At 42.7% G+C, this 25149-nt stretch overlaps 2 protein-coding genes across 10 annotated transcripts in view; both read right to left on the bottom strand.

The window, feature by feature from the left end:
* LOC117556533 (rho-associated protein kinase 2-like) overlaps nucleotides 1-10538 on the bottom strand; it is a 35433-nt gene extending 24895 nt beyond the window's left edge. For 4 of the 6 annotated variants that reach the window (XR_004570592.1, XR_004570591.1, XM_034231880.1 and 1 more), the window contains exons 1-5: nucleotides 10114-10538; nucleotides 4128-4209; nucleotides 3215-3315; nucleotides 2419-2556; nucleotides 464-724 (exon numbers count right to left, since the gene is read on the bottom strand). Coding sequence is in view for 4 of the 6 variants with exons in the window: in XM_034231880.1 (XP_034087771.1) it covers nucleotides 464-724; nucleotides 2419-2556; nucleotides 3215-3315; nucleotides 4128-4209; nucleotides 10114-10209 (678 nt within the window). In the remaining 2 variants the exon portion in view is untranslated. The remainder of the gene's footprint in view (nucleotides 1-463; nucleotides 725-2418; nucleotides 2557-3214; nucleotides 3316-4127; nucleotides 4210-10113) is intronic. The other 2 variants (XM_034231890.1, XM_034231899.1) reach the window with 2 other exon arrangements.
* A 1092-nt stretch (nucleotides 10539-11630) lies between these two features.
* Nucleotides 11631-24274, bottom strand: LOC117556818 (sine oculis-binding protein homolog). Of its 4 annotated transcripts, none has more exons than XM_034232362.1 (7): nucleotides 23974-24274; nucleotides 21233-21362; nucleotides 20717-20911; nucleotides 19512-19663; nucleotides 18257-18352; nucleotides 16141-18051; nucleotides 11631-13898 (listed from the first exon to the last, which is right to left on the bottom strand). In XM_034232362.1, the coding sequence occupies exons 1-6, from the start codon at nucleotides 24070-24072 to the stop codon at nucleotides 16150-16152; spliced, it is 2574 nt and encodes an 857-aa protein (XP_034088253.1). In that variant the 5' UTR covers nucleotides 24073-24274; the 3' UTR covers nucleotides 11631-13898; nucleotides 16141-16149. The 4 variants fall into 4 exon arrangements, with proteins under 4 accessions (XP_034088253.1, XP_034088270.1, XP_034088261.1 ...); XM_034232379.1 differs by having other exon boundaries at nucleotides 16141-18030; XM_034232370.1 differs by having other exon boundaries at nucleotides 23980-24274.
* Nucleotides 24275-25149: the final 875 nt, after the last annotated feature.

Below are 25149 nucleotides of genomic sequence, written 5' to 3'. Positions count from 1 at the left end.
GTCGGGTCACTTATTACAGGTTCAGTGAGCTGCACGAGACTGACGGGCTGTCAGGAGAGGGAGAGGAAAAGAGAGCACCCCGTTTATTGTTCCCATTTTATTATCCAGAATTGCTGTAAACTTTCGAATAAAGTAGTTCATCTACTATTAGTAGTTTGTTTAAATGCATTACTTATGTTGTTTTTTTCATTGACATAAAATAAATCTCACGTACCCCCTGCAGTACTCCAACGTACCCCTAGGGGTCCGCGTACTCCCATTTGAGAACCACTGCACTAGGGCATGAAAAAAAGGCCACCAGTATTTATAGACAGAAAAGAACATTCAATCTATATTCAAATCCCGGTTTTCATCAAAATGAAAGAGCTAAACAGTCAAAAATGCGCATATTTCCACAACCTTATCCCTTATCCAGGTCCCAGACATTTGAAAACAACACCACACCTTTAACACGGTGACCTACCGAGTCCATCTTCATGCACGTGCCGAAATCTGCCAGTTTGAGGTGTCCGTGTTGGTCGAGCAGCATGTTGTCAGGTTTCACATCTCGATGGATGAAGCCCATGGAGTGGATAGCGTCCAATGCCAGCACTACTTCAGCCGTGTAAAAGATAGCCCACTTCTCAGGTATGTCGTAGTTCATGGTGAGCGTGACCAGGTCGCCTCCGGGCATGAACTCCATCACCATGTAGAGGTGGCGGTCGTCTTGGAAAGCGCAGAACAGCTGCAGGGCACGATAAACACAGTCACTTAATGTGATTGAAATTCCAACTTGAGATGTCATGCCATTACTTTGATACAGACTACACTACAAGGAGTGGCTTTGTTATTTCTGGATGATTTGTGACTCAGATAAAACAGACTGTTATGGACTACTAACTCCAATTTGATGTCAACATCACATCACAAGGTTATTAATCATGTGAAAAATAATTAGATAGTATATTACTTTACTAGAGTAAATCAAATTAGGAATATATTATAATAATGATATTATTTTAACAGACTGCTATGGCCACATTTCAGGCATCCATCCATCTTCTCCCACTTATCCGTGGTCGGGTCGCGGGGGTAGCAGTTCCAGCAGAGAGCCCCAAACTTTCTTTTCCCTGGCGACATCAACCAGCTCTGACTGGGGGATCCCAAGGCGCTCCCAGGCCAGCGAAGAGATATAATCCCTCCACCTGGTCCTAGGTCTACCCCTTGGTCTCTTCCCAGCTGGACGTGCCTGGAACACCTCCCTAGGGAGGCGCCCAGGTGGCATCCTAACTAGGTGCCCGAACCACCTCAACTGGCTCCTTTCGACGCGAAGGAGGAGCGGCTCAACTCCGAGTCCCTCCCTGATGACCGAACTTCTCACCTTATCCCTAAGGGAGACACCAGCCACCCTGCGGAGAAAACCCATCTCGGCCGCTTGTATCCGCGATCTCGTTCTTTGGGTCATGACCCATCCTTCATGACCATAGGTGAGGGTAGGAACAAAAATGGCCCGGTAGACAGAGAGCTTTGCCTTCTGGCTCAGCTCCCTTTTCGTCACAACGGTGCGGTAAAGCGACTGCAGTACCGCTCCCGCTGCTCCGATTCTCCGGCCCATCTCACGCTCCATTGTTCCCTCACTCGAGAACAAGACCACGAGATACTTGAACTCCTTCACTTGGGGTAAGGACTCATTTCAGGCATAGTGATGTTTAATGATAACATTTGTTTTTTGGAAAATATAATATATTGATTTCTAATTGCATTGCCCCAATGACATATGAAGCAAATATTGATGATATAAAAAGAGTAATCAAACAGGAAATGTAATAGATATAATCTTGATGCCAATCTTTGAAGAATCAACATATTTCAACTGTGTAAGAAAGTAAACATTCTTATCTCAATAACATGCTTTGAATGGGTTTAATGAATAACAATAAAAACAAAACACGATGGCTTGATGGCTAGAATTAATATTTAGCCAATTTGGTATATTTGCAAAATCTTCTCTTTCTCTTGAAGTGAACTATGCAACTCATTTGTAAAGACAGGGGATAAAGAAGTTTTAAATAAAAATCATAACAAAACTTAAGCAGACAGGGGGACCAGACTGAATATTTAAACGATTCTAATTATATTTGGTAAACTATCTTATCAAATCAAGTTTTATTTATATAGCACATTTATAAACGATTTTTGGTCGAGCCAAAGTGCTGTACATAAAATAAAAATAGCCTTAATCTTAAGCATGATACAAATTGTATTGTGTGTATTTACAAAGGGGTCAAACCATTATCAAAACACTCTTTAGGGTCTTCACTGTAAGAAGGGCGTGTGACAGAGCACAGGCTTATTTCTGTCATGGTTAAATGTTTCATCCTAACACTATGTTTCATACTTTGTGATTTCAGTAGAATAAAAGCCGGTGAAGGAGCCCACCTGTACGACCCATGGACTGTTGGAATAGGCCATGATGTGCCTCTCCTCCCAGAAGAAGGCAGAGTCTGACCGCTTTATCATCTCAAACTTGTTAAGCTGCTTCATGGCGTAAACCTTTCGAGAGGCCTTGTGACGAACCTGCAGCCGAGGAGGACAAAGAAAAGAGAGGGGACGTTGGCGTGTAAACAGCAATAACTGCGCCGAGACAATCAGAACAAGATGGTAAGAGTGTCTTAATGACCATAGATAACATGGAACAGAGGGAGAGAGGGGAACCCATAATCGAAGGCACACGCCCTTAGAAAGACATGCTTACACAAGAATTCAAACACAAACACACGAAGCATCCCCTCCAAACCCCCACAGCAGACTTCACGCTCCCCTCCCACACACTGAGCCTGTCCAGACTCGTTTCTACCACAAGATGCTCAGCAGAGACCAGATTCAAGCTTCCACCAGCACCAGAGACAGACATCTGGATAAACTGGGGCTTTGCAAGGACTTACTGCTTGCCCTAATTACTTTTTTTAAAACATAATGAAGGCCATGATGAGGAGAAAGGTGGCAATTATACTTGGAACACCAACAACAAGTTGCAGATGTTACATATTGCATATTTTTGGTAGATTAGAAAGATTGTTGCTCCCTCTAGTGGTTCACATTTCTAGTATTTTGGTGCTAAAATGGCTGAATTGATCTGTATCTGCTCCTGCTCAATTCCCCTTAATATCACACAGCACCATTGCAGCGTAATTAAAATAATAACACCCTTTATTTATTGACAAAGACTTCTCACCAGTCGCACTTCTCCATAGGCTCCTTTTCCGATCAACTTCACTTTGTCGAAGTCTTCAAGCTTTACCTGCAGCTCTCGGACTTGACTCGCTGCCTTTTCATCTGCAGGAAAGATAGATGTGTTACTATGGCAACACACAGGTCAAGCTTCAACAATTTAGCGTCAGAGTAAAAATGTTGCACAGGGACAGAAATGTTCCTCGACTGACCAAAGTGAAAATGTAAAGTAACCAGTCAAAATTGCCCTATTATGCTAATTTTCAGGATCACATTTTATTTGTGCCTATTTTGTGACAAGTTTACATGCTTTAATGTTCCAAACTGGCTTTATTTTACATTTTAAAACCCTAAAAAGCATAATAGAGCCCCTTTAAACCCACAGTATTTTTCGAAGAGAAAGACAGGTTAATAGTACTGGGGTTGGAGGACATGCCGATGTATTTATCTTATCTTACATAAGACACATTTTAGCCACAGGTTGACCCATGATGGTAATGTCTTTGTTTTAAGTTCAAACAGAGTAAAGAGCAACAGATTCCACAACAAATTGATTAAGCAAAAAAGTCTGTACAAAAGTGACACATATCTAACTTTTAGCGATGTTTTGGCTGTAAAATCTATCAGGGCTGAACAGCAGTTGATTTGAATACCAAATCATGCTACAGAAGTGTTTATTCATGTTTCTTATCTTTTCTGTGACCTTTAGCTGAAACACCAACTACTGTAAATACAACACTTTGATACAAGGTGGCAAGTTTTAACTCGTTTAAACTAGTTTGTGGGCAATGACAAACAAGAAACCTACTCCGTTCCTCGTGACCAGAGTGATCTGTTTTGTACTTTCCAACTTTATAGGTATTTTTCAAGCTAAGCACGAGAATCTTGACCTTCACCAAACACACTGTAGCTCTTACATCGGCTCAGAAACGCCTCTATGTTTTTGTTTTTCCTCAGGGCAGGATAATTCAGATCATGAGCCAGCGCGTTCATGGAATCCTGAAACACAGAAAAGACAAAACATTGGGTTAACTTGAAACAAACAAATGAACAGAAACACAGTATGGATTTTTTTTAAATATATTTAACTTCTAGCTCTACCTTTGGTCTAGTAACACATTATCTAATAATGTCACTCTCATACCTCCCATTTTAATCAATATGTTGTGAGTTTATTATTGCTTGGGTTTTGCTGAACTAACAACAAGAGAAACATCTAAGTATAGTCATGTTTTCAAGCTGATTTGTTTATTCTGGGGAAGGGAATATATGTTTTTACGAGTCTTTCTTTAGTCCGTCAGGACAAGTCTTGTAAGGCAATCCTGACCTTCTGCTGGCTGATGAAAAGATAACTGAATGAATGGAGGAAGGAAAGAAGGAAGGAAGGAATTACATTCGTATAGGCTGCATGCTCCAATATGCAACATTAAAAGGGAAGAGAAAATGAGACTGCTAATGTGCCGAATAACAAAACAAGGACAAGGAGGACAATGGAGGTTTGCTGTAAAGACATAACAAGTCGAACAACAATAACTAGTCACACGGTGCTGTTGCAGCCCCCTGCCCAAACACAGATCCATCCTAACACACACAAACCCCTCCCGACGGCTTAACACAGGGCAGCGGCAGACTAAGAGCTGCAGCCTCAATAGTGTCATCAGTGCTCAGATCAGCGGTGTAGAGTTTCACTTAGAGGCACCATGTCTCTTTGATTCAAACGCATGAGGCTGGCAGGGCAGGTGTGGGGGGGGTGGGATTGGGGGGTGGTATGACCCTAAGTTCCCCAGAAACAAGGGTCAAGTAGAGACATCCAGTGTGTGTGTGGTAGAGCCACAGCGGTGTCTGTTTGTTAGGGGACGTGTGGGTGGGTGGGCAGGGGCATGTGGAACAATTCTGCACCTTTAAATAGCAGCGATGCGGAGAGATCTCCCCCACTGCAGACGGGTAGAAATAGACCAAAAGGCTCAGAAGTTATTGTGGGACAAACAGCTTATGATACTGAATTCATGCTGAACGCTCGAGGATCTGTGATCATTTTACACCGTGTGTGTGTGTGTATAACTGCCATGGTAACTGCAGTAGCAAGGGAACTCAACAGACTGCGAGATATGTTGAACTCTATATACATGTGCAAATTATACCTAATTATAGCAAATTCAAATTAAACTTTTGGAGTTCCTTGGGCTACTTTTTTTTGGGCTGCTGCATCTTGTCATGCTTCCGTTTGTGAAACATTAAGGCTGAACGCGCCCATTTTTTATTAAATCACCTGGAACAGAAAATAGGAGTATACATGTAAATGTTTAAAGAGTTAAAATGTGTCTGCCACCAATGCTGGAGCTCTGTACCAACTCTAAATCCAGCATTAAATCTAATAATGAATTTCAAAAACGTTTTACTTCCGTGTCAAATCTGTCACAAACGAACACATTAAAACAAGTTTGGACAGATAGCTAAAAGGAACCCTGAGGAGTTTTTAACTAAATGTTTTTTTTTTCCACTGGTGAAACTACAGTGGGTCACAAGGACATACCTTCACACACACAAAGATGCCGTCAACACGATACCGGTTTTACACTATTGCACTATCAACAGTTGGCAGGGATGCAAAATGAACGCAGCGAAGCAAGAACAGAGGCAGTCAGGAAGAAGACTACCAGGTAAACATGGATGTTAACATTGCACAGTTACAAATTCCAACATTTTGATTTGCAAATGTTTTACGAGTGATACACTCAATAGGTGAGTTTTGTACATTTCTCTTTATTAATGAAAAAAATATTATAAATGTGCTCATCAAATCTGCCTATTTGACCAGCTTCCTGAACCCAACCCTGGCTGCATCTCACTTGTCTTATTTTTAATTTCCTCGCTCCTCGGTATCACCAGAAGTTGATTTGTCGGCGCCATCTTGAGTAGCGTCCCAGTGGCCTTATTTGTGCCGGAGTACCGAGGATCGAGGAGCGATAATCGAGGAATCACCAGACCATCCTCCGGTGAAATCCTCAGGCACTCGCCCCGCCCCCTTACTGCGTATCGCTCACTGATTGGACGATGCAGCGCATGCACTGATCTGTTGCTTCTTGACATGAGAGCTAGTGATGGGAATGATGGCTCTTTGAAGAGAGCCGGATCGTATGGCTCCGTTCCTTTGCGAGAGCCGTTCAAAAGAGCAGATTTGTTTTTTATGGGGGCGGGGTTAATAGGTTTATCTGCGAAATATACCTTTTATAATTCAATCAAATGTAGCCCTGTTTTGACTAATGATTTATATGTGTACACATATATAACTTAAATTATTCAATACATCCTTTGTACTGAAGTATTCAAAAGTAAAAATTACTTGGCTTGTTCGCGGGGGCGAGCCGGCTCCCGTCGTTCACTTAAAAGAGCCGGCTCTTCAGTTTCCCAGCGGAGTGAAGAAAACACATGAACCTCATGTAAACAAGTATTTGCGAGGAATACCTTTATATGATCATTATAGTTATTAAAAAATAAGAGAATAAAGGAAAAACGGGTATGAAATACTATAGGACAGTAACACAAGAATACAGTTTAAAAGGGGAGTGATTAGTAAAGAAAAAGTAAATCTGTGTACAGTTCTGTTTCATATGGATGCTGAGAGATGTAGGCTATCCATAGATCTCTTCATGTTGCTCTCAAAGTGCACCAGATTGATGCATTTAACTTCAATATTTAAAAAATAATCTTCCCGGGGGAGCATGCCCCCGGACCCCCCTAGAGGAGGTTAGGTCCACCCCCACCTAAAACATGTTCACATGGATAGGATACTAAATACATTTGCACACTTTTTGTATGGTGGCCTATGTCCATATGTTTCGGTTTTGGTGGTCGTGCCACAACCGTGCATGCATGCACAAGTCATAGGTGCGCTATACAATAGCACTACACCCTGCAATATGTGTGAAAAACAATATACGGGACTCACTCCTCAGTTTATCCTGTGTTTTGTTTCAATTCATGGATCATTTAGTTACAAATATGTGATCTGAACAACAAAGTGGTCAAAAATAATTGTATTCATTTATGGGAAACATTTTCACGATCGCTTTTTTCGTTTTACATTTTCATTTATTGTCATTTCCATTCAGTCAGTCATTAAGTGCTATTTAAAATGTTAATTTGCTACATATCCAAACAAACAAACAAAGTGTGCAATCCAATGAATGTTAATCTAACTGGGTTTTGATAGATAACATATCTCTTTTTCTTCTCTCAATTATTTTATTTCTATTGTGCACTCTAATCAATATTAATCAAACTATTGTTCGTTCATACATTTTAAGAATGGCATTTATCTTTTTTGAGAACGAGTTCTTCTTTTATTTTATTTATTTGGGTCTACAACAGATGATACAAATGTTTGTGTCAGTAAATGTGTAACCTACTAACAGAGGCGGGGGTGTTGAAAATAACGGGGACAGAGCTGGCTGCTGTCAGACGATCAGCTGCGCGCCGTCATCACAAACGGACGTCGCTTCATGTGACGCCGCTTCATGTGACGCTCCGGAAGAAAGGACGTCCCATTGCTCTTAAAACTCATTTCCCTGCTTCTCGTGGTTTCCTTGCGTCTCTCCATGCTTCCCTGGTGGGAGGGACTAAACACAGGGAAACGACGCAAGTGAGGGACGCAAGGATTCCATTTAACCGAAGTGAGACAATCCCAAAACAGCCTGATTTATAAGTTCCAGCCTTAACAATTGATAAACATAGGATTTTTTTTAATTTACCATACTGTATACTTTGGGCTTTTATCAAAACTCACATGTGATTTAAGCAAACTACGACTGGGGGTTCCCTTTCTAATTTTTCTTGGAGGAAGGATGTTGGACCAAGAATAACCTGAAGCTTGCTATAATTAAGAAGGAATTGCCAGAATACCAAGGGGTTAATGTCAAGGAACACATGTATTACACTGATAAAAAGAGGTATTAGATCTTATTCATTATTCTTGTTGTGATAGGTGTGACTTATTTGCTGATAACATCAACTACGTATTAACAATTAAGTCAAGTAAGTCATCACATGTCATCTAAGCGAGAGTGCTAGGTTCAGAACAGCTAGAGCATAAAATAATGAGATCTATCTGGTTTGATTTTCTCTTCAGGCATCTAAACAAATCTGAACATGATCCTGGAGTTTGGTTGTGTCCTCCTCAGACAACACCTCCCACCTCTGTGAGCTGATACTGCCTGAGCACAGTCAGCAACAATGGAGAGCTTCTTCAAATCGAACTGTAAGCCGTGCTGATCCAAAAAGAAATACAATCAATACAGAAAAAGTTCCGACAGCTTATCTTCTCAAAAGCTTAAATCGACTCAGAATCAAATCATTTTCCTCTACAGATAAACGAAATGCCAAAAAAAACATATTTTGTGCCAACACAACAAAGATTATTGTGGACAAACAGGAAATAGTGATGTGAGGTCATGGAAGGTTTACTCCATCTCAATTCCAGGATGTGACCTCAGCTTCCTGTGTAGCAGCTCCCTGCGTTGGGGAGCCATTGTTAGGACCACTACAAAGCTGCTTGAAACAACATGCAGATGACTAGAAATAAGACTGAGAATAATGACTGGTTAGTTTGGGATGATGTGGGCTAAAATGGATCAGTTCACATTGTTATATGTTGTCGTTGAATGACATGAGATTGCTCTGGCTTTACACAAGACCTGTGACTCATCAGCCCTGAGAATAGACATGGTGTCCCCCAGCAGGAAATATCCAGTTGGAAGGGCTGTTCTGTGTAAACAGCCAGTATACACAACATCAAATCCCCTTTAACCGACTCATCTATTCAATAGGTTGACGTGTTTATAATGATCCCACGATAATCTGTGTTCTTCTTTGTGCCAAATTTCCCAAGAATAACCTGACCGCCAACCACAGCTGGTGGCTTCCTGCTATATAAAACCAGTAGCAGCTCAACACATTTCACAGTAAAGTGATTTTTCAGAAATGTTTTACATTGATTATTCCATTTGTTGAGAGCAAGCGTGACGATCGTGTAAAAAAGCATGTTAATCCAGTCAGAAACATGTCCTCGGGTATCTCAGGATTGTTTGGAAGGCAAACTATAACATGTTTTCACTTCCAGAGCGCTTTGTGCACACTTACAAAGTAAAGAAAGTTCTGAGCTGAGGCCTGGTGGGAAATACTGTCAAGACAGAGGCCTAGCAAACAAAAGCTGCTCCATATCAGCTCAAAAGTGTATAATTGTTGACAGAAGTTGAGGCAGATAAGCTGAACAGTGGCAGTATGTTTCAACAAAGTTGGCCCAGTACATTCTTCGGACAGGTTAGAGAGAGGGCACGTCAAATTAGAGGCCACACCAAGAGACTAATCACAAACATACAATGATGAAGTGGCTAAGTAAGATGAATGGCTACAATAATTAGAATCCAGGGCATGCACTCACTGTTAGTAAAAATGCACTTAAATGCCCCTTTTAGAAATGTATCATAATATTGGATAATTATAAACCCCTGTTAATTTCCCTTTTAACCGTAACAGTGAGGATTAAAGTGTATTGACCACAGGAAAAGGAGGCAACACATAGTTTAGGTGGGGTTTCCCCTTCTACTGCATCCCTGACTGAAAGCTAAAGTAATGATTCACAAATGGCAACTAAACTTTTCACAAGCTGTTATCATATAAATATGATGTAATCACTCACTCTTGGTCATCAATGAGTAAGTGGTTTTTTTAGATTGTGTAACTGGTCTAGTCTTTGATTTGTTTACTCCAGCTGTCCTCTGAGACACGGGACACTTCCCTTCAGGTGATCTTTGATCATGACAGACCAACAACTCGGAGCACAGCTATGTGGGCTACGTGTAAGAGTGTGTCTCATAAGTTTGAGTAGTAAGAAATAACACTTACCAGTAGTGTTTCCAAGTTTAGTCCCGACTGTGGATCCCTCATGAGGGACTCCAGCTTTTCCAGCCGGCTCTCCAGTCTGCCCTCGGCTCCCAGCATGATTACAGTGCAGTGTATCCAGGTCAAATGGCATTAAACAGCAGAAATACAAAAACACCTGTAGGCCTGTTTTCAGTCTCGAGACACAGGCGCACACTCCGCTACTGCTTGGCTCTGCTCCTCATGTCAGCTCTTCTGTAAACTGCTTGAGTTGCCAGGTTAATTATTTATCCGCTGCCAAAGTACACTGTTCGGCTCACCCTCCTTCTTTCATTAAAATCTCTCAACAAAGTGTAAACCAAGCGGACTTATTTGAGAGCCAGGAGAAGGCGCGCTCCACTACCTGCTACCAGGTAGATACAACAAAATCTGATCCGACCACAACGTGTCCAACCTGTAGAGACTGCTGCGAAGTCAGACAGCATGACTTCCGGTTAGAACTATCAAAATAAATCTCTAATTAAACATTACACCTTAGAATAAAATGCTGCAGTTTATAATGTTAACAAATATGGTAAATATAAGGCTAGGCTGAATTATAAATAACATTTATAGTACATATTATTATTAACACATTAAAAAGACATCTAAAACCTTAATAATATGTTTATTTAAATGTAATATAACTGTTCTGAATTATGGCTAGTTTATGCACAGACATGTGTTTTATTTAAACATATTTACCGTCTGTTTTCAGCTATTATTTCAACGTGTGTCTTTTTGTGTGATTTCAGCTGAGAAACACATTTTCGAAAAAGCACCATTCCGCATGAAACTCATTATAAAGTTTTATATAACTTGTTTCTCACAATTGTATTTTGAATGAATACATGTTATGCATGCATTTTATACATCAAATCTAAATAATTAAATTATGACAAAATACTACCATAAAACAATCTCATTGGTCAGATTGATTTATGCTTTTATTTTGAAGGCAAGCCCATGTATCCGGCTTATTCTTCCTTAATGTAGGTTACTTGAAAACAAAACACATATGAATGCCATATCAGTTTCTTCTTTCCCTGTGTAGGTGAGTACCGATAAGAGTTCTCCTGTGCAGCAGTTTTGCTCCATATCTTACCCAGGAAAGTTGCCCCTGGCCGGGTCACCACCAGTCCCCTAACTGCCTCCAATCACTGATCCCCCCCCAGCCCTCACCGAGAATTCCTGATCTCTTATCTCATTCATCTCTTTTACCGTCACAGGGCCTCGACCAACTTTCAGTATTTCAGGAATGCTGATGCGCTGCCTTGCAGACACGCTGGCACTAAAAATAGAAAATGACAGGGACTGCCGTGTGCTAGTTGTCCTTATCTACATTTAAACATCTAAAATAATTGTTTTATGGCTATACATTATTAAGGATAATATTTAAATGTAGAAGGTTACAGCACAACACAAGATCAATGATTGGTTGAGATTGACATTTGTTTCTTTTTTAAATAAATGAAAACAATTAAAGAACACAAAACACATTATTTTGCTCTTAGAATAACTTTTATTTATTTTACTTTACAAAGAGGTCTTCACCAAAGCTCTTGGTTACTGAATCTATATTCAAATACAAACAATCTGTGAATAAGCTATTCAGACAGTGGGCTAAATGTTTGATAGGGGAGGTCAGAAAGTACCAATGCATTTCAGGCAACAACAGCAATATCATTTCTGACACAAAAGTATTTTTTTTGTCCAAACATTGGATTAACACACACACTGTATCAGGTCAGAAATGGCAATGATTAAAATGTGCAATAGAACCAACAATGGCAGTCTTTAACAATGTATTTTTAGGCCTCTGGCGTCAGAGCAGAGGACTACTTGTTGACACCCCAGCTATTTGCATGGAGTGATGTCATCACTGACAAAGTCCCCTGGCCAGCCGAGGATGACACTAACATAATGGCATGACCTGTGATGAAGATGTAGGCTGGAATGAGTGGGGAGAGATGTGTCACACACACGCGCACACACATACACACACAAACATTAACCGATAGGCATTTCGTTTTGGAATGATGGCAGGGGTGGGTCACATTTGGAGTTATTCTAGGAGTTGGTAATGATGACTACTTATCCCAGGGGCAGATGAACTCTTCATTAAAAAGAGGCCTTGAAGGGCAGCCTGGGTCCTTTTGACACTGCTGTAATTGATGTAAGGAAAAAATAATGGCAGCGAGATGTTGACGTAAAGCGATTGACTTGGCATTGCATATCCGCTGGCACTGAGAGCAGTGTTATATTCTGTGTACTCATATGGGTTTCAGCAGGCTGCCTATGGGCTTTCTGGTGCTTTCTCAACTAAGGGCAGGTGCAAAGTTACAAAGGCAAACACTGCTCTCTAGTGGGGATCCAGTATATAAACATAAAGACAAGGGGCTTTTAAGAGCTTCCGCACTCACAAAGTACAATAATTACAGACAAAACAAAGGAAGAAATAAAGCACTTTTTTGTGAAAATCTACAGATGCATCATCCATAAATTAATATAACATCATATAGTATCTGTGTGGAGTACAAGAAGAACATCTTACAATGGGACAAGTGTTGAAAAAGTGTCAAAGTAATCTAATCAGGATCATCTCTCATCAGGTATCCGGTATAGCAAAGGAAACTAATACTGATTGCTGCGTATTACAGCATTTGACGGTTGAGTGTAATATTACTTTTTTTGTACTACCAGTCTGATTTTAAGACTTTTATGATCAGATCGAGGGACATTCAAACAAATCTGAATCAGGTAAACTGTCTTGCGCCTGACATGATGCTAAAACATACTCAATTTCTGATTTGCTATCAAATCTTTGGCAGATCATGTGAAAGCTGAGGGACCAGCGTTATCTTTGTTTACAGACCTTCTCAACTAGTAGGTGTCCACTCATATGTTCAATTAAGTTTTCACCTTGTTTTAGAGGTGGCAGAGGGAGAATCCTTTCCCTTTAGAGCCAGGCTCTCTCCCGGCAGTATATAAACTGCCCAATAAAGACCTAATCTCAACAGAAATGGTCTCAGAGTAATCACAGACAATCGGTTGTGAGGGATCAGCTTCAGAACCAGTGGGTTACTGTGTACCATATTTAGGTTGGGCGGTGAGGTGGAGGGGAAAAGGGTATACTATATTCCTGGCTGTCGGTCAAAAAAATAAAAAAGCTCCTGAAGTCTGAGCCCCTGTCGGCCAGGTAACCCAAAACCTGGAGTGGGGAGTCAGCGTGGGATATGGGGAGAGGAACAATGTGGCTCTTTGTGCAAGCCGGGCAAGGAAAACAAACCGTTTCCCCTGGAAAGAGATCATGTTCAGGCTCCATCTGAGAAGACCACACAAGGCTGATCAGAGCCCTGTCTGCTGCATGGAGCAAGGAGAGGAGTAGGAGTAGGAGGAGGAGCGCATCTGGGCAGCCACACTAACACACACAAACACACACACAGACACACTTCAGGGCAATGTCAGACTGGGAGAAGATCTGAGATGCTCCATTTCAAGGGCTCACTGAACACAACATAACACTCCAGCAATACTCTTTGGTCCAAGACAAAACGTGTGACTGTGTTGTGTTCTTCCCTCACGTTGACTTGTGATAATATGGCCATCTGGACTGCTTCCTGTGTTGGCACCCTGCTGGTCTACAGGCAGAGCAACACTCTGGTGGGCTGACAGGCTGAGGGACAGGCTGGAGGGTGTGAACACTGGCGTTGTCCACAAGAGGGCGTGGCACTGAATCTGGCACTGCCATACAGTGTTAAACAGGGAGTCTGTTCATTAGATGGAGAGAGAGGGAGAAAGAGAAATTAGATGTTATAGATTCTGGGCTGATTCTAATTTCAATTTCTAAGATATCTTATATCAACCCCTTCTGCTCTGGTCACTTATTCCTAATCCAGCTATTCTACATAAACGCCAAGAATGAGGCTTTTAGTCATTTCAACACTCAGATAACTGTCGCACAGGGCACAATCAAACTAAGAACATCTGGCCTCTTTCTGTCTCACACACACTAACACAGACCTTCATTCAAACACACACATATTAAACGTAAACACACACACTGTCATGTAAGGGCCAAACCAGGGTTCTGTACTCCCTCTGTCCCATTGCGTTTTAGTTTCAAACGCTCAGCGAATACCCATGTGGTGGGATCAGATTACACGGGGCTATAAAATATCCCAAATAAAGGCAGGGAAAACTGAGACGAAAAAACGGGCTGTTTCCTGAGGTGAAATCCTTCACTTGGCTGCAGATTCTGTCAAAGTGGGAGATGTTTTAAAGACTTTTAGCAGTGGGGACAATGGAACAAGACGGCAATGTTCAACTCAGAGCACAGAGGTGGCGAGCTAAAGTAATACGCATACGGCAGCCAGCTCCCATTACACACAACGCAGGGCCATAAATCCGTCTGCACGACACAAGCAGCATGATGTGATTTCATATGTATTGGTTACTAAGGGGACGCACTGACCCACAACAAATGACAAAGGTTGGAACTCATTGAGTGAAAGAGAAGCCTGTAACTTAGACACAAAACATCTGGGGTAAAGTATAAAGGTTTATGTTGTGCTTTCTCTATCAACAGCCATCATTTTAAAAACAGATATATAACCCGTGGCATTTAGAGAGAAAACCAGGCCAGTTGAAATCAAACCTGTAATATCAGCAGATTAATCTCATGACGTAGAGTAAAATGGTAACCTGATCTTGTTATGCTGAGATACTAGCAGGTGAGGAAGATGGGTGGTGTTACAGCCGTTTACCAATCAGGAGAGTGAAATTAAGATGCTCTTTGATTGGTTTAAAGTAAGGAGAATTTGCTGCTCTACTCTAACAACAACATCTGGTTGGCAGGGGACAGTGGTGGTGAGTGAAGAGAAGGAAAGGGATTGAAATGTGAGAAGAGAGGAGAGTGCTTAACTCCTACATGGGAAAGAGACGAGCCGAAGCCAGAACAGGGTGTCATTATGACATGTGTAATTGAAACGCTCTGGTTCTGCCCCTGTGTTTTCTAGTGAAGCCCCAGAGCCTTATCACATGAGGGCCAGCTTTCATATTCACAGCGCCTTATAGTCTGCCTGACAATCACCTCTGTCTCTGCAGTGACCCCAGAAACATGTCTGCAGTGCCTCACCGTTCATACAGCAAGAAGCAAGAGTTTGACTTGGGGGTCACACTTGATCAACCTCACTTGATCCGTCCCTCTGTCTCAGTGTCAGGTTTGTAAGACCATCCCATAACCTCAAGGTCACGGTTTCGATTTATCAGTAACCATCTGTCTTACACCTACTACCTTCTCATACATTGCAAACGACTACGGATAAAAGCATCAGCTAAAAGGTACAAATTGAGAAATGTCTCCCTCCCTCTTAAACAGACACATACTCGCATATCTTTGCAAAACTGAGACTACAAAACAGGATGCCATGCAAACAAAGCATTGTGACTGTCAGTTTGTGTTCAAGTGATCGCCTTTCAAAGTGACTCTCTCTGCCTGTGCCCTCCACCTCCTTTCCCTGCTGTAACCTTAGAGCCTAAACAAGTGCCAGGTTACTAGGATTCTCTCTCATTGGCGCCATGCTGTTTAGTGATCATGTGCATACTGTGAGACCTGTGATTAAGCTTGCCTTGTGTATGTGTGAATGTGTGTATGCGCCCATTTTCCAATCCCTCTTCAAATGCCGTTTATAAATAATTGCTCGTTTTTAATTAAACCAAACTAGAACATCACATTGATGGGTCTTGCCACACACAACAAAGCCATGGGATTTAAAGAAATGTATGAAAATACAGTAAGGGTCAAGTTCCTATACTCTTGTATCACATGTCGGAAATGCAATGAATCCAACTCATGGGCAGCTTTTGGCAACTATGTTGTTGATGTACGAGTTAGATAACAAGGAAAAATAGTGTTCTCCTTTTTTCAATGTACGACTCTGTAATATTAGATGGAGCAGCAAGTGAAAGCAAGTCTATCTATACTTTGCCTTGTAATAGAATCTCTCTCACCTCCATCCTCTACTTATTCTGATCGCGGATTCGTAGGCATCGCCTCTTCAGAGCTGGCTCCATGTCTCCAGCACTGGCCGTATTAGCAGGGCTCCGCAGGCAACCCTTGTCCCTGAGTTTGGGCAAGAGCAGAGGGGTGGTGGTCCCACCTGTCTTTGGCGCTGTGGGCAGGGCATAGGCATGGTCCTCATCAGGAACATGGGGGTCATCTCCTACCTCCCCGACTACTGCTAAAGGCTCTTCTGACTGACTGACTGGCCCCTCAACTCGCACTGGGCCAATAACAGAGCACTTATTCTCCTTGATGGCCTCAAGCTCACTGAGCGCAGGGTCAGGGGGTGGTGCTGGTACTCTCAGGGGAAGGGGGGAGTCTGGACTGGCGGGTGGGGATGAGTAGGACATCCCGTTTGGACTGTGGTCCTGAGATTTCAGAGCAGAGGATGTGGCATCGTAAAGATGGCCGCTCCCTGTTGGGCTGGTTGGGTTGTGTAAAGGTGTGTGGGAGTCCTGGAGATGGTAGAGAGTGTCATGTGGTGGGGACTGTGGAAGAGGAGGGGTGGGTCTGATGACCTCTTGGAGCCCTGATCTGGGACCCTGCAGAGTTCCTGACTCTCGCAGCCCCGACAGGTCCACTACTCCATTGGCACTTGGCTTAACCTGGGTCCTTTGGAGAACCCTTTGGATAACCTGTCGCTCCGACTGCTGCTGTTGCTTAAAGTCTGTCAGCCCCTCCGACCCTGATGCTGAGTAGGGGGATTCATTGTACTGTGCTCGGGGGGAGGATGCTCCACTGTGAGGGGTGGATGTCGGAGAAGGGAATGGCCTCTCTGATTTAACCCAATCCGTGTTGGGATGACTTGGTGAGGGGAGACCTTGACTCATAGTCGCACCCCATTTGTTGGCTACAAATCTGCTCTCCCCTTCAGGGACCCCTGGAGATGGCGGCCTGGTAGCCCTAGATTTACCTCTGTCTACCCCGTCTGGCACAGGCTGAATAACACCACTGTGACTTGGAGTTTCTACGTTTGCCTTAGTAGGGAAAGGAAAAGGGATAGGAATGGGTATGGGGATAGGTAGGGGGACAATAATTGGATAAGGCACCAGGATAGTGGGGTGGGGCAGAAGAGGGCTAAAGGAAGGAATACCATAGTTCATCATGTGATGCATTGGGACTGGACCTCTTTGCATCATGTTCAGAGGAGGGGAGTAGCCAGGGAAGTAGGCGCCTGGGAAGGGATGCATCATAGGTGGATTCATGGAAGAGTTCGGGGGCTGCATGTGAGGAGAGTGAGAAGGTCTGTAGATGGGGCTTGAAGGTGGGCCTGGGTGCCTGGAAGGGTTGCCAAGGGGGCTTTTCAGGCCCTGGGCATGAAGAGGAGGTCTGATGAAGGGCATAGGGATTTGTGGTAAAGGCTGGTGTTCCAAAGGAGGACGAGGATGATGTGCAGGATGAAGGTGAGCAGGGCGGGGGGACATATCCACGGCAGGGGGAGCAGACAGGATAGGTCTCTCCAGGTTCTTCAGTCCAGAGACAGGGATCTTTGAATTAGAAAAGGATGCTTCTGAGGGGGACATGGATTCTGCTGATCCATGGATTGTCGTAGGCCCTCTGGGAGAAAGGTTTCTATGACGGGGATCCCCTGCGCTGCTGATGCTGCTCCAAGACTCAGGAGTGAGTAGTTTTTGCCCGGCCCCAATGGTGTCCGCCCTCCCCTCCTGGCTGGTTCTGTTTGGGCTGGAGCTGGTGAGAGCTGCACGGGCTTCTCGGTAAAAAACGTCCATCTTGTACTGATTCAGACACTTAGTGCTGCAGAACTGGAGTCGTTCTTCTCCAGATCCGAAGTCCAGGTATTCTTTAGTGTGACGAACATGCTTGCACCAATCGCATACCTGCGGTACAGGGGAGAGAGACTGTGGAGGGTCAATTAAGTTATAAATTCAGTCTGGAAACTTTAAGAAATGTTTACAAATACGCAGTAATAGTAGGCTGACTTTCTCTCAATGTCTTAAGATTAGAAGAAAAGAATAGCTGGAATATACAAGCATAAAAAGCCATTTACTCATAATAACACTTCACATTGTAAAACAAAAGATTGCATTGATAGTGTCCTCTTACTCTGACATTGCTGTTTATCTTCAACACCAGTCTGGGCGAGTCCTCTGTATGGGGGTGCTGAGGGGATCTTTCACCGTGGAGGTCTTCATCTCTGGCCTGACAGGGGAAAACCACAATATGACACTCATGACATAAACCAATGTAAAGCAGTTTGACAACCCTGAGGTAAAAAACCACCTCTTTTGATGGATGTATTCTCCAATTTATGAGGAAGTAGCTGCGGTTGCCTCAATTGAAAGTGCTATAGTGAAATCATTCTGTGGTCATTAATGCAGAAAAAAAGGTTAAAAACTGTTTGAACTTCATACATGACACCCAACCCTAAAGGTCAAAACAACAAAGGGAAACCACTGTGTTGTGAAACAGATACAAGTCTACAAATGAGTAGGGAGATAATGTAGGTGATGTATTGACATATTATTAATGGCCTTGCCAGTATTAATATAGGAAATTCCTCTTGATTCATGAAAGCTGATCTGCTGTGGATCTGAGTGCTCCCCCATTTCTGTGACCCATTGAGTCGTGTTGAGTTACGAAACATGAGGCAGCTGAAGGTAAGGTATGCACTGAAAGTGGACACCTCGCCCCAGGCCTCCTGGCCTTCCTCTTAGACAAGCAGCGACAAGCCAACGGCAATGTTTTCCTCCCGGCCTCCGAAAAACTAGAGGGCTTGTTTCACAGATAGTCTGTTCATCCCTCCTTATTGTCTCTGTGAAAAATCACAGTTTAACCAACAGTGAAGGTGAAAGGCGATATAGCTGCTTGTCACACCGCACTTCTAAAGAGGGTATATCCATGTCGTAATGGAAGGTGAAAAATCATGGCAATGTGCATCAGAGCGGTTCTCCATACTTTCCTGTCCAGAGCCACTTAATGGCTGGCCCCTCCTCCATTAACACGAAACTGATACTAAGTGTCCTCTACAAACTTTGACCTCCCTCGCTCCATTCCTATATGGTCGTCCATCTAGAAAGTGTGTTCTCAGAGATCCTCTCTTTTAAAAGTAATGACCTCACAAGATCAGAAGTTTCTGTTTCGGAAGGTGTTTTAACCTGCCAGAAACTTGATACCTGGGTCTGCTGTGTATAGAGTAACATAGCTGGCAAAAACTTGGACCATATCATTTGAAAAGTCTAAACATAAATCTACCGATAATCATGCCATAAATACAAATATTTCCAAAATCTCACCAACAAGAAGCTTGTCCTAAAAGTGAAACTTATTAGTGAAGAATACATTGTGGTTTGCTACTGACCTTATTGCGTTTGAAGTAAGCGCGCCTGCAGGCGGCAAAACACTTCTCACTGCAGAAGCTTTTGAGCTCTGAACCCATGCATAGAGAGTAGCGCTTTACTCCTTCCTTCTGGCACCAAACACACACTATCTGCACATTCTGTACATCTTCAACTGCAGGGGAAACGGAAATAAAGTCACGTCAGTTTATGAGTGCATTTTGCAAAAGTTTTACTATTGCGCTTTGCTTAAACAGTCCTCATCTCTGTTTCAGTTGTAAAGCCAGAGTTAGGGATGCAAGTGTAAGACTGTTGTTGTTGAAGATATTTTTTACTGTGGCCCTATTAAAAGTCTTTATCTTAATGTCAGTATGTCAAAGTATTATTGTACACTGGCCCACAGCTGGGGGACCACCAAAACGTCAAGTGAGATATTTCCGACAATTAAATAATTTAAGGAGTACTTAAACATTATTTCAGGGAAGCCAGAGATAGGGCTGCACCCCCTGTTATTTCTCAATATCTGCACCACCAGTTTATGAGGTCCATAGGGGTACGAACCCCGACACAGTTTGAAATGTTTTAAATTAAACAATGATGGGTTCAAGATTCAACATTGAGTGTACAATGTAAGAACTGTAGCCCTTATTATAGAACTTCAATGATATGTACAGAGCAGCAGGACAATCACTGGGTTACCATTACGACCCCGTTCACCCTGATAACACAGATGCATTTGGAAGTCAACACATGTCTATTTTTATCATTATTTAATTCTAGACTCTAGGCTTGTGTACGCTGTCAAAACATCAGAAAGTGTAATGTTTTTCAGACACATAGGTCCATATCAAATGATAATATTGCACCGATTTAACTTGTTCAGATGAACTAAGCCGATTCCTCATGAGCTGCAACTAGTTTTTAGTTTAAAAGCAAAATAACTATCGATCTCAGATGGGTATTTTAGAAGAAAATAAATTCTTGGAACAAAAGGACATATTGTATTAAACAGTATTACAATTTCTCTGAAGATCTTTTAGGAATGTCATGAGAAAAAATGTTGAAACCAATATATGCCCCATCCACATTGCCCATCATAAACTCTTAATTTCAAATATAGACCTGCTTCAAATTGACAATCATACAGTATATGCATGTGTAATTCTGAGAGCTACAGTCATGCCATGAGCTAATTTACATCACTTGATGTGTAGTCGAGTAGCACTACCTGCTGATGGCTTTATGAGGGGGACAATGACAGGGGCACTCTTGTGCTCGTTGGAAGTGGTGAGGGACGAGCATGTTGAGGAAGAGGAGGATGAAGAGGAGGGGACACTGGAGGACTCTCTCTCTCCACTCTTCATGGCGAGTACCGAGTGACTGACTGTGGTGTCGACGCTCTTGGATTTTGGCACTGAGTTCTCTGAAAGACAAAAACACAATATAAAGCTGTATATTTTTCATGTAATACAATAGCATACATCCACGGTATGGCTAACATGAAACTGTAACGTCTTCTTTGCAAATAACAATGACCTACACTGACTTTCTAGAACAGTGGTGTTGAGAAACAATAGATGCATCTGAGTGAATGAAACTTGAGAAGTTGCAACTACAGCAGAGTATGTCTGGCTAATTTGAACAGTGACTCAATGTCTGCACAGAAACCTGCAGAACCTGTCAGTGTAAATTCAAGAAGACTCTTGAACTCAGTGAACAGTGAACTCTTGACACCTGCCCTCACCTTTTAGCACAGACACATGCTGACGCCTCTCTCTGTAGTTTCTGATCTCGTTGGCCTCCGAGTCTCTGAGGTCCACCTTGTCATAGCCGTACCATCCCAGGAGCTCGTTCATGGTGCTTTCTGCAAACGTCTGCATGAGAAAAAGAGGGAAATCAATCACTGATTAATGCTCTATGTAAAGGGATACGGTAACTGAGCCATAGTCTGCCTGCAAGTGGGAAATTGTGACCGTACGTCTTAGGGTTGTTAGTGGAACTTTTTATCCTATGTTAAACATAATCAGACCTTCCTTCTCAGAATCAATGCAAGGGATTCTTTCTCAGCCCCAGCCCAGTTGGGGAAATGAATATGGGCACAGTGGAGTACAGTATGACGCTTTTTCCATGATGTATTCAAGTTGTTTACTCTTGCTAAATCTGAGACGGAAAGGTTTAAAACCTAACACCAGTGTGAAATCTATGAATCATCCTTTGTTTATCTCTCTTAATTGGAAAAAAGAGGGAGAAAAGAAAACTGTTCCCCGCAGATGGGATGTGTGGTCCCTTTTTTATTTTTTTATTACGTCCAGATGAAAAAGAAAAAACAGAAAACACAAAGGTCTCTCTCTTTATCCACCCACCTCTCTCTGTGGCTTTGGGCGAACCGGATTGGAGGAGAAACCTGATCCGGAACGGGCAGAAATCAGAGCGGGACACCCTACACCACAGCGAGGTCCCACGGTTCTCGGAAATGCCCCACTCCTCTCTCCAGTGTCCACCACTCTCACTCTATTCCTCTGCTTTCCATGTCCCTCCCCTTGCCTCTCCTCTGCCCCCCCTTTACCTCCCATCTTCACCATCCACTCCAGCACCTTCCAGCCCTGACACCCGACACAGCTCTGCCTCTCAGGTTTCACCCTTTTCCAGCACAGCCAGTCTGCTGTGGTGGTGTTGTCGTGCTGTAGTACTGACTGCACATTCTTTCCCCTGCTTTCCTCACTCCGACCTCTGCTCTGCTCTAGGGCCTCAAAGAAATGGATCTCTCCCTTGCTTGCTCACTTTCTGCTGTGTGTGTGTGTGTGTGTGTGTGTGTGTGTGTGTGTGTGTGTGTGTGTGTGTGTGTGTGTGTGTGTGTGTGTGTGTGTGTGTGTGTGTGTGTGTGTGTGTGTGTGTGTGTGTCTGGGAGAGTGTGTGGGTGAGTGCAAGCAGTGGTATCATATCCAGCTAAATATGCCTAACGATGATTAAAGTTAAGTATCCGGTGTCTGGTGCTGCGCTCGGGTCTGACGTGGAGGGAGTAGGTCCGAATGTGGTGTTGAAACAGATGTATTACAGAGACAACACAAGGCTGGACCTCAGCTGAGCTAGAAATCAGTGGGCCTGCCTTCCTGTCTGTCTCTTTCTCTCCCCCTTATCCTCCCCCTTTGACTCTTTTTAAAAAGGTGCACATCTTTATGATTTTACTTTGTCCCATCACATCTAATTTGGGTATCCTCTTCTTTATTCACACAGCTCAGTTTCATTTAGTCTCTCTGTTTTCTTGTTCCCCCCCCCCCCCCCCCCCCCACCAGTCCACTTCCCACAATATTGTTTTTGTTTCTTTTTGGCAGTTCAGACAAACATCTGCTTTGTGAGAGTGACAAGCCATATCCCAAACCACAGAGAGAGTTGCAGCCAAAGGCAACAAACTGGGGCCGACCCTGAGATTCAGCCCAGCAGGCTCACATCAAGAGGGGATAGCGTTTCACATGTTTTGATTAAAATTAGTTGATTTGTAACTCTACACCTCCCCTGGATATCAAACGCTACAATCCAAACCACTTACACATTAAGAGCACATTTCCTCTCTCACGAAAAGGCCAAAATCTCCTTCCTTCGCCCCAAAAGAGTTGCTTGTCTTTTTTTATTTCTGAGCTCTTGCTTGAAGGAGCTTCAGATATCACTTACAACCACCGTCAACACTCTCAAATACCCAGTGTCCAAACCCAAACAAAGCAGACAATCCATGGATTAGTTTCCATGCAGTAATAGGCTCATAATGGTGGGAGGGAATCAAAGTCTGTTACTGTGATTTAACTGTGACTGTCCTTTAAAGAAAGTAACAGAGGAGGCATTCTTAAAGGACATGCCCCAATGAACATGATCTCTGCATAGGCAAGTTATTCTGGTGTGAAATTAACACAATTTAAAACTTTTTTATAGTGCTTAAGTGTTTTCCGGTGTATGACATTGACTATTTGTAGGAAATAAATGCACTCTCTCTTTTGGTGAGCACAAGGGCAAGCCTCTGTGGTACAGCAAGTGTGCGTACTGAAAGAGCGGGGAAGAAGTGACGCACATCTGGATCTCCGCTGGACATTACGGTGAGCGCGTCCGGCCACAGCTGGCCTGACATGGCCTCACAAGACCAGTCCACTCATAATGACTGCGAAACTCTATAATCAAAACTTCCTGTGTCTCTGTGTTACACATTTCGAGTTGACATTTATAAGAAAAGTTTAATAAGTTTCTGTCCTCCAAAGGGGAGCATATTTAAAGTTGTTTTTCTAAATGTGCCACAAAAGTATTCATAATGCTTACATAAAAGACACAAGGAGAGCATTCACTGAAAACAAACACAGAATGTTTAACTTTTTCCAGAATTGAGCTTTGCCCGTTCATGCTCCTCTCTGAGTGGAAAGTGATTTTGCGCTTAGTACAAACGTTTTGGCTGGGTCAACACGACTCTGTTGATAGAAATATAGAAGTTGGAAACAAACTCACTCCCACCTTCATCTCCTGGTTGATCTCCCTTTTCACGGGGTGCGCAGGTTTCCTGCTGCGTTTATTTTCCGGTGGTCTCCCTTTCTCCATCTCTGGCATAGTCCTTGTCTGGCAGGATCCGAACCGGATCAGTGTTGGTTGTCAGCTGGAGGTTTTCAGAGGAGAAGCTTATAGTGAAAGCTGTCACTCCCGGTGACAGCGGCTGTCATTCCCGGACGTCTGAGTCCCTCATCTGGGCTTCACACCATTGGAGTGGACTGAACATGCGTGCGCTCCGTGCTGGAGGCTCCGCAGCAGAACAATCCGCACTCTCTCTTCTGCAACGCTGACAAACACCTGCAGGTAATAAAGACAAGGCTTCCGGTTGAGACTTTCAAACTAAATTGTGAACTTCAACCTGACATAATGTGTTTTCTAAGGACAACCAAGGTTATGATCAATAATTTAACTTTAAACAGTTGATCTCGGTATGAATAAAAAGAAAACTCAAAATTACCAAAATGATTAATGACCAAAATGTATGAAAAACATAAACTTTAGGAAAGTAAAACGTTGCTGATGCTGATCATTTCTTTTGTATTTCAAATAATAATCCCAATTGAAGTCATTTTGAATATTAACAGCATGTGTGCCACAAATCATAGTCAAACCTGACAATGAAAGCTCTCCGTCTTGGTTTAATCAAACTAAACATCACAAGTCAAACTCATATTAAAATCAAACAAATCATTGACAAAATACCATGTTAACCATAAAACTGTTCATGTTAGACTTAATTGTCTCTGTTCTCTGTATCAGGTCTAACATATTGCCTTGAGCAAATATATGTTAAAAAATAAAAGGCTATAGATATGTTTTTTGTATTGTCTTAATAAAGTTATCCTTAGACGGAAGGCATCTGTGGCTTTTATTGTGAAATCAAAGTTACCTAGCTTCCGGTATAACTCCTGCTCCCTCTCTGTTAAACTTGACGCTGCCCTCTCCGGATAGGGAAGGGAGGGCCCTGTGATTTGATGTAACCCAACACCTGGCGCCCACCCCTCCCAAATCTCAACAGATACATTTCAAAAGGAATGCAAAGACTGTGTTTTATCTGAGGGGACACAGTACAAACACTGTCTGTAAACTCGTCTTAAAATAAAGAGATGAAAAGAACGCTGTGAGTTAAACGATACA

This window comes from Gymnodraco acuticeps, unplaced genomic scaffold (assembly GCF_902827175.1).
Source record: "Gymnodraco acuticeps unplaced genomic scaffold, fGymAcu1.1, whole genome shotgun sequence".
NCBI classification, from domain to species: Eukaryota; Metazoa; Chordata; class Actinopteri; order Perciformes; family Bathydraconidae; genus Gymnodraco; species Gymnodraco acuticeps.
This window is presented reverse-complemented; position numbering and strand designations above follow the sequence as displayed.